Here is a 9389-nt window from a genome sequence, read left to right on the forward strand (position 1 = left end):
CAGCGAAATAAGCCAGAAAGAAAAAGAAAAATACCGGATGGTCTCACTCATAGCAGGAATCTAGAAAACCTAAATAAGGGACCAGGAAAAAGACTAATTATAATAAAGTAAAAATCAAAATCAACAAGCAACTATAAACCAGAGACACACTGCAGGGATAAGGGGGGAGCAAGGATTAGGGTCAAAATAAGGGGGTGGGGGTGGGAATTATATGGGGACTATAACCAAAATGAAAATGCATACATTGTGCAAAAATGAAAAATGATGTAAGAATGATATAAAATAAAATAATTCATAAAAAATAATAAAATAAAATATAAATAAATAAATAAAATGGAGGGGACAAAACAACAAGCAAGAAAAAGACAGGAAATAATCAACTAAAAAGCAGAAATCAATGACCTTAAAAACAGAAAAACAGTAGAAGAAAGCAATGAAACCAAAAGATGATTTTTTTTTAAAAGATCAAAACTATTGATAAACCTCACGCCGGGAAAGACAGTGGGAACAAACTGTGGTGAGAGAGGGGATACCCGTATGAACCCCACAGACATTAAAAGGTTAATAAGGAAATATTTTGAACAAACTTGGTAGCTATAAATTTAACAACTTGGATGAAATGGACAAATTCCTTAAAAAATGCAAACTGAGGGGGCCTATGAAGGTGGCACAAGGGGTTAAGATGAAGCCTATGAAACTATTCGTGGTGGCAGCACAAGCTTGATCCCCTGTCAGGGAGCTACCCACATGGCGCAGCAGACCTCTCCTGACTCGTCCGCTGCTCCCCTCAGCAGTGTATTTCAGTCAGTCTGCCTGTTCTGTTCCCCGCTCTGTCTCTGGCGAATCCTCTCACCCCCCACACCTCTGGCCTGTACCCCAGTTCTTGGATGCATAAATAAATAAATCTTTAAAAAAAACAAAAAAATAGCACATCATTAAAAAGAAAAATGCAAACTGAGATCACAGGAAGATGCAGCAAAGAGGCAGGGCTCCCCTCCTCCGAACACACACAACAGAACTCATGTGAAACAAAGCCAGAAAACCCTGCGGGAAAAGCTGACTACCACCTTACAAAATAGGAGCAGGAACACAATGGAAAGTATCGGAAAAACTTTAAGTGAACTCTGTTCAGATGATAACAGGGCAGCACGACCCAGAGAGGGAGGGACAGCTGCCATGCAGGGCCCCTTGCAGCTATTGACTCCCAAACACACCAACACCTGGCCTCCTAACACCTTGAACTTCGCTGTTTTTTTTTTTTTTTTTAAGATTTATCTATTTATGCATACAAGAACTGGGGTACAGGCCAGAGGTGTGGGGGGTGAGAGGATTCAGCAGAGACAGAGTGGGGAACAGAACAGGCAGATTGACCGAAGTACACTGATGAGGGGAGCAGTGGGTGAGTCAGGAGAGGTCTGCTGCGCCATGTGGGTAGTTTCCTGGCTGGCCAGGGGATCGAACTCATGCTGCAGAGGCTGCAGACAGCTTCATAGGTTGCATCTTCACCCCCTGCGCCACCAGGGAGGCCCTCATTCATTTTTTAAATCAAAATAATTTTCAGAGCTCCCCCATATGCCAGTTTCAGGGCTCAGCACATTCCTACTCTGCCGCAGATGCCTTTTCCTCTGTCTTTCCCTTCCTCTATGGTTCTGCTCCCAACTGGGCAGCCCCCCCCTCCACCCCAGTCCCCTAACAGCGCCCCCAGGATTGCTGAGAGGAGTCATCCTCTGGCCACCTCCTGCCTCCAGCCTTCCCAGCATCAGGCCTTCTCACTTTCCCAACATACCCCTACGCTTTGTGGAAGTCCTTTCAGGGATCACTCTTAACAAGATATGGGAATCAGCTAAAGACACCCCCCCACACACACTTCAGTTGTTGATCTAAGCACCTCCCTCTTCAGGGTTGAGTCAGAAATTTCCAGCGAAAATGATAACACAAAACCTGAAGGATTTCAGGCCCTCCTAATCTTCCCTGAAGGCCTAATCTCCCACTATCTGGTTTCCCCGGAGCTGTGGGCTGCAGCCTGCCTTGGGAGAAGGTGGGGAGGGGGAGAAAAGGGCTGACCCACCTTATCAGGGTCATCTCTGAGTTGACTCAGGCGTTAAACCTGCCTCTCAGGTTCGGGCTCTGGTCAGCAGGACAGGACATGGGACTCCAGGGCCGTTGGGGGTGGGGGAGGGAGCCATTTCCCCTGCTCAGGACTCCCCACTGCTGAGTCACTTTATTCTACAACACCTCTGTTGTCTTTGTCCCCCAAAAGCCTCTCGCCAAGGACCCTCCAGCTCCGACCTCTCCCAGCACCGACCTCACATTCTTTCCCCTTCCCCGTCTCCCACCCCACTCCACATCCCAGTGCTGGGAATCTAGGGGTGGAAATTCCTACTTCTCGCCTCTTCCCCAGCTCAGCTAGAGTCTCAGACTGAATGAAGGTCCCCAACACTGAGGAATCTGGAAGTGGTGGAACAGAGCAGGCTGGGGCTGGAAGCCCGCGGTTGGTATTTGCCCTGTGCTGCAAGAGGTCAGGAATGCGGCCTCCGACATCAGCTGGGGGAGATAAGACCCGTTGGCAGCTCCCCCTCCCGCCCCAGACTGAACCTCCCCAGGCCCCTGAAGTTCCAAGCAATTGGGGGTGGGATAGGATCATAGAAGGATCTGGAAAGGAGCTTTGTTAAGAATCCTGGGATCTGGGCCTGATCCTTAGTGGAATTCAAAGTCCCCTGGAGGTCTTAAGTGACTTGGAGAAAGACTCAACACCCCTGAGTCATCTTTACAATTAAACTGACCCCCCTCACCTTTGCCCTCCTGGATGTGTTGGGGTCTTACTCTACATTAATTCGTATTCATTCAATGAGTAATTGAGTGATAATTCACACTCATTGGCACACAAGGAGATAGACTGGACGGGCCTTATTATTCTCCCTTTACAAATGAAGAGACTGAAGTTCAGTTACCGACTTCCCTAAAGTACTCAAGTTAGCTAACTCCAAGCTTGGCAAAAACAGCGAAGACAACACATCACATGTTTAATCTACATTCTTTATTGTGCAATTCTACACAACATGACAATTTTGGAAGCCAATGGGGAGGAGGGAAGGAGGAGGAATCTCTTTGATTGGCTGGCACCTCTCATCTCCCAGAAACTTCCATGCAAAATGAGTGGCATTCATTTGTATATTATTTTGTATCCCATTTGCCTTTTGGCCTTCAGGCCAGCTCCTGCCCCTGGCCAGCTCCCACCCTGACCTGCCCCTGGCCAGCTTCCATTAAGCATAGAGAGGCTGCCCCTCCAGAGAGTAGCAGGCCTGGGATAATCTAGGTAGGGACCAAATCCTCCCACCTCCCATCTGAGCTGCACCTCCTAACTGGCTGGTCCACTGGCCCAGGTCCCTTCCCCACCCAGCCCTACTCTCCTGTCTCCCCCATGGCCTCAGTTCAGCTGGCAGCTCAGTAAGAATCAATAGGTCCACTCCAGAGCAAAGAGCACGGATGCAAGTTAGGTCAGACCTGCTGGACAGACCAGAGCTGGGAGCTGCTGGTAATGACAGACTTGACTTCCTGGTGCCTTCCCAATTCTCCCATTCATTTAGCATGGGTGGTGGTCATCCAGCTTCTGGGGTGCAGGGAGTACTGGGAACCTCCCTAACTCCATCCTTCTTAACCATATCCTGACATGAGCTTCCTGGAGGAGGCAGCCTCCTGGGGATAGGCTTGGGATGGAAAGAGCCTTATGAGGTGATGCAGGGGAGTAAGGGAACCCAGTGAAATGTCCTAGTGTGTGGGGGGGAGGGGCTGGCACCGGGGCTGGCACAGGGGCTGGATCTTGGGTAAAAGGTTTCTCCATGTGCTTCTCTGTCCTCTTAGGCCCCAGACCACATGGGACACATTACAATCTCCAGGAGGGATTTTGTTCTCTTTCATTCACTGATGTCCTGCCAGCACTGATGTCCTGCCAGCAACTAGTACAGGACCTGACACACAGCAGTTACCCAAAAAAATAGATATTGAATTGTATGTGCTCGGGGAGGAGGGAGGTAAGGGCGATATAAGATAAGTGAGGGTGTGCCATGTTTTCAAACAGCAAAGTGTTCTCCAAGGCCAGGCACCCTGGGAGTGAGATGCGAGGGGGTGGGGAATGGGTGGGAAGGGGGTTCAGTGAGAGTTTGTTTTTCAAGAGTCTGATCACACTTGGTACATGACTGTGTGTGTGTTTCACATGCATCCTCTGACAAGGTGGGGACTCCAGGAGACACGTGCCTGCCTGCCGAGTGTGGGAACCAAGTGTGGTGGGGTCAAGTGTGTAAAAGAGCAGATTTGGGGTTCAAGATTGAGTTTCTCACCCTCTTCTCCAGTACTCAACTTTTCCTCCCCAGGACTCTTGGGGTTCCCAGGTCCCCTCTGCAGGTGGAGAATGTGGGTAGCAGACTGAGGCCGGCTATGGAGGCTAACTCCCTTTCCATTTGCTCATTCCCCCAAGGCCTCAGATTCTCCACCTGCCAGCACCTCCTCTGCCTAGGGGAGCGGGGACTATTCACGTCACTTCCTGCCCTGAAACCACAGCCACATGTGCCAACAGCCCCCCTCCTTGCCCTCAGTTGGTCCAGGCTAACCAGCCCCTCTCTAGGGGACAGAGGGTGGTCTGGGCAGGACCGTGCAGGGGGAGGGGGAGAGGGGCTGGGAGGGCCGGCATCCGGAGGCAGCGATCCCCACCTGCCCGCCTCCGCGGTGCACCTGTAGCCCAGCTCGAGCCTGTTTGAGGGCGGGGCCGGGCCGCCGTCCCGCCACTCCCCTCCCAGATAAAACTTGAGCCGCGCCGCCGACCCGACACCGACCGCAGCCCCAGCCTGACTCCCGCCTCTCGCCTTCCCGCCGCCGCAGCATGAGCTTCACCGCCAGCTCCAGCTTCACCAGCTACCGGTCCCTGGGCTCCGCGCGGGCGCCCAGCCTCCGGGCCCGGCCGGCCAGCAGCGCGGCCAGCGTCTATGCAGGCGCCGGCGGCTCCGGCTCCCGGATCTCCCGGTCCAGCGTCAGCAGGTACCGGAGCAGCTGGGGGTCCGGAGGCCTGGCCTCGGGCGTGGCCGGGACTCTGGCGGGCATGGGGAGCATCCAGAACGAGAAGGAGACCATGCAGGAGCTGAACGACCGCCTGGCCTCCTACCTGGAGAAGGTGAGGAGCCTGGAGGCGGAAAACCAGAGACTGGAGAGCAAAATCCGGGAACACCTGGACAAGCAGGGGCCCCAGGACAGAGACTGGAGCCGTTACTTCAACACCATCGAGGAGCTGAAGGCTCAGGTAAGGGGGGCTGGGCGAGCAGCCCCTGCTCCCAGCCATGCGCCCTTATCGCTTCCCCGCCCCTTAGGAATTCCTGCTCCAAGGCTGGAAGTTTCGTGGGGTGGGGTAGGGGGGGGTGGGGGGGGCTTCCGTGACTCCTTCCCGCGTCTACCCCGTCCCAGTTCCCCAGAAGGGGGTTAGGAATGGCCTGGATTTCACCCCAAGGTGCTGACTGAACGCGGGAGGCTTTCCCAGCAGTCAGTGGGGAGGGAGGGGGCACAGAAACAAAGCCCGAGGCCTGGCCTGGCGGGGACAGTTGGAGGGACATTTGGAGGGTTAAGCGGATGTGCCTAAGGCTGAGTCATCTAGGATAAACAGGAGGCCTACCTGTGGGAGGGGCCAGTTTGGGGGGGGCAGCCAGAGAGGGTGAGCAGGTGGCTTAGAAGTAGCAGGCCAGGGAGAAAACTTGTTAGCAGTGGCTCATTTCCGGCCAGGCTGGCCAGCCCTGGGAGACCAGAGGAACAAGAGGACTGAGGCCCAGGAAAGAAACGGCCAGTGTTGGGGGGCAGGAGGGAGGGAAGGGAACAGTACACAGGAGACTTCAGCGTTTCCAGGACCCAGAAGGCTTCATTGAGATGCATGGTAGCTTCCACTAAGCCCGCCCCATCATCAGCTTCTCAAGTAACCAAGTAACCATCAACTTTCCCCAAGTAACCTCTCTCCACAAACCCCCAGATCTTCAAAAGTTCTGTGAACAACGCCCGCATCGTTCTGCAGATTGACAATGCCCGACTGGCTGCTGATGACTTCAGAGTCAAGTAAGGGGGCAGGGGCTAGGAAGCTGGGGTGAAACCAAGGTCAGAGGAGGGCTGGGGCAGGCCAGAGCTCATAGTGGGATGTTTGCAGCTGCGGGTGGATGAGTTGGGCACCATCACTTTATTCGCTCATGTAGCTCAGGTGAGGAACACTGTCCTCGGGGTACCACGGTGCTCAGAAGGTTTCCACCTGATCCCTGACTCAGGTTGCTGGTTTACAGTGGGCACAGGGCTGCTCTCAGGAGGTGGTATGGGTTGAGAAGGCTCCGGATCAGAGCTGGGGCCCCTCTGATGATCTCGATCCCCACAGGTATGAGACGGAGCTGGCCATGCGCCAGTCCGTGGAGAGTGACATCCATGGGCTCCGCAAGGTGATTGATGACACCAACGTCATGCGCCTGCAGCTAGAGACGGAGATCGAGACTCTTAAGGAGGAGCTGCTCTTCATGAAGAAGAACCACGAGGAGGCAAGCAGAGGCTACTGGCCAGGCAGCGGCCACCAGACAAATCTGGGTGGGGGCAGACAGGGGCAGGCAGGTGTCCCCACAAGTAGCCCAGCAGGGAAGCTTAGACCAGCCTGGTTGCTTCTCAGGCAGACAGTCAGCCTGCTCAGGGAATCACCTGAGTCACAATGTGATGAGGCCGAGAAGACATGGGTGAGACATGAGATGGGGACAGAGGCAGACGCAGCCAGCACGAGCGGTGAGGAATGATGGAGGACTGAGGCCGTGGGAAAGGCAGGGCCTCCTGGAAGAGGGTATAACATGGAACAGGTTCGTGGATGCAGAGTGGAAAAAGGGCCAGGGCAGGGTGAGGGGAGAAACCACCTGTGAGTGGCTGGCATAGGCAGTGAGCAGGTGGCATTTTACCCTCCCGGAGTAGAAAGCCCAGAACTGGCACTGCCCAGAGTGAAAAGCTGTTTTCCAGCTGATCCTGGAGGCCTCCCAGGAGGAGGGAGTCCCAGTGCCTTCCTGCAGCTCCCACCTGAGCCCCCCTCACTTTTGTGCTTCTCTCCTGCAGGAAGTAAAGGGTCTACAAATCCAGATCGCCAACTCTGGGTTGACTGTGGAGGTAGATGCCCCCAAATCTCAGGACCTAGGCAAGATCATGGCAGATATCCGGGCCCAGTATGACGAGCTGGCTCAGAAGAACCGAGAGGAGCTGGACAAGTACTGGTCCCATCAGGTGCATGAGGGGAAGGGATGGATGCCAGCTGGGCACAGAGGCCCACAGGTGTGGGATGGAGGCAAATGGAGAAAGGGCCTAATGACAACCCCTCTCTACAGATTGAGGAGAGCACCACAGTGGTCACCATGCAGAGCACTGAGGTAGGAAAGGCTCAGGCGACCCTCACGGAGCTAAGACGCACGGTCCAGTCCTTGGAGATCGAGCTGGAATCCATGAGAAACCAGGTTAGCGCCCTCACTTCACCCCAACTCCTTTGGCCCCTGACCCCTGCCGGTCTCAGAACCAATGCTCAGCCCAAGTCTACCCCTTCCACCATCAATTCCTTCCGCTCTGTTTCTCTTTGCAATTCCCACGGCTCCTGCTCCCTACCCTATTACCCGGAGCACAGTAGGTGCTCAAAAAAGTTTCTAAGAGTGCAGGATTGAGTAGGTGTGGGTTCTGGATGCTCTCCTAAAAGTTGCAGACTCCCTCTGCTCTATCTCAAGGCTCACCAACCCTCTTCCCTGTGTCCCCACAGAAGGCCAACTTGGAGGACAATCTGAGGGAGGTGCAGGCCCACTACGCCCTTCGGATGGAGCAACTCAACGGGGAACTGCTGCACCTGGAGTCAGAGCTGACCCAGATCCGGGCAGAGGTGCAGCGCCAGACCCAGGAGTATGAGTCACTGCTGAACATCAAGGTCAAGCTGGAGGCTGAGATCAACCACTACCGCCGCCTGCTAGAAGACGGGGAAGACTTCAAGTAAGTGACCCTCCTACCAACACACGTGGTAGGCAGGATATCACTTCTCCCCAACGCCTGGGTTTTGGGGAGCGCCTCCCACTATGGGCCTTTTCTTTGGTACGCGCTGAGCTGTGAACTGGTGTTCTATCACACCCCTGCTTCTCCAAGGGAGTAACATTTACAGAAGTTACCTCCTAGAGAAAAGAATGCATTAAATATAAGGATGACCTTGAGCCCTTGGAGTGCAAATGGAGTTTCTTTTATGGGCAAAGCAACCAAGGGGAATTTAAACATAAAGATAGGAATTGGGGCCTCCCTGGTGGTGCAAGGGGTTAAGCACCGCACTATGAAGCAGTCCACAGCCTCTGCAGCACCATTTCCATCCCTGGCTGGCCAGAGAGCAACCCATAAAATGGCGCAGCAGACCTGTCCTGTCTCGCCTGCTGCTCCCCTCAGCAGTGGATTTCAGCAGATCCACCTGTTCTGTTCCCCACTCTGTCTCTCACCACCCCCTGCACCTCTGGCCTGCACCCCAGCTCCTGTATGCATAAATAAATAAATCTTAAAAAAAAAAAAAGGTAGGAATGGGGGGCCTTTTTTGCTCTTTGTCTCCCTTCTGCTCTGAGGGGCTGTTTATAACTGAGGCTTGGTCTTCTGTTACAGACTCAGTGATGCTTTGGACTACAGCAACTCCGTGCAAACCATCCATAAGACCTCCCGCAGGATTGTGGATGGCAAAGTGGTGTCTGAGATCAGTGATACCAAAGTTCTGAAGCACTGAGTCAGCAGAAGTGGGGCACCCTTTGGGGAGCAGGTCAATAAAAAGTTCTGAGGTCATTGCACATCAGTTTGTGTCTCCTTGGCTGTTTCCATACTTGTGTGAATGCACTGACTCAGGAGTCCTACCTCTGATCAGGCAGAAACCATCTCAGTCCCAGGGGGTTTCATGAGGTGGGGGATGGGCAGAGGAAGGATATAGGCTCTTGGAACACCTCAGTGAAAGAGGAGGGAAAGATACATGGGTTGAGCCAATGGCAGCGAGGAAACTACAGCAGCATTGTGGAATCTTAGCTTTGAAGAGAGCCGGTAATGGGTGATCCTAACGCCCCTTCCTGACAGGTGCTCCTTACCAGAAATCTGAGCCCCAGAAGGAAGTGAGACCAGGACAGAGGGCAAAGGAGGAGGAGGAAGCAGGACCCAGGGCACACATCTGGCCTTCCCCATCCCTGCCACTCCACATCCTGACCCACTACCCAGCTCTCTCCCCATCCTGTCCCACATTCAGCCCCCGAATGTATGGTCCCCTATGCCACGCTCATTCGCTCTATCAGGATACGTGTTTAGAGAGCTAGAGGTGTGATGGGAAACAGAGTAAACGCAGTCATCGCAGATGA

The 9389-nt window shown here is 53.8% G+C and overlaps 1 protein-coding gene across 2 annotated transcripts; it reads left to right on the top strand.

Moving 5' to 3' along the window:
• The first annotated feature begins 4821 nt into the window (after positions 1-4821).
• Positions 4822-8832, top strand: KRT18 (keratin 18). 2 transcript variants are annotated; one of them, XM_037514807.2, is made up of 7 exons: positions 4822-5290; positions 6005-6087; positions 6395-6551; positions 7105-7269; positions 7371-7496; positions 7790-8041; positions 8659-8698. In XM_037514807.2, exons 1-6 carry the CDS (start codon positions 4877-4879, stop codon positions 8015-8017), a joined length of 1173 nt encoding a protein of 390 aa, XP_037370704.1. In that variant the 5' UTR covers positions 4822-4876; the 3' UTR covers positions 8018-8041; positions 8659-8698. The 2 variants fall into 2 exon arrangements, with proteins under 2 accessions (XP_037370704.1, XP_037370703.1); XM_037514806.2 differs by having other exon boundaries at positions 4823-5290; positions 7790-8013; positions 8659-8832.
• Positions 8833-9389: the final 557 nt, after the last annotated feature.

The sequence above is a fragment of the Talpa occidentalis genome, unplaced genomic scaffold (genome assembly GCF_014898055.3).
Source record: "Talpa occidentalis isolate TD23 unplaced genomic scaffold, MPIMG_talOcc4v2.1 talOcc4.16, whole genome shotgun sequence".
NCBI lineage: Eukaryota > Metazoa > Chordata > Mammalia > Eulipotyphla > Talpidae > Talpa > Talpa occidentalis.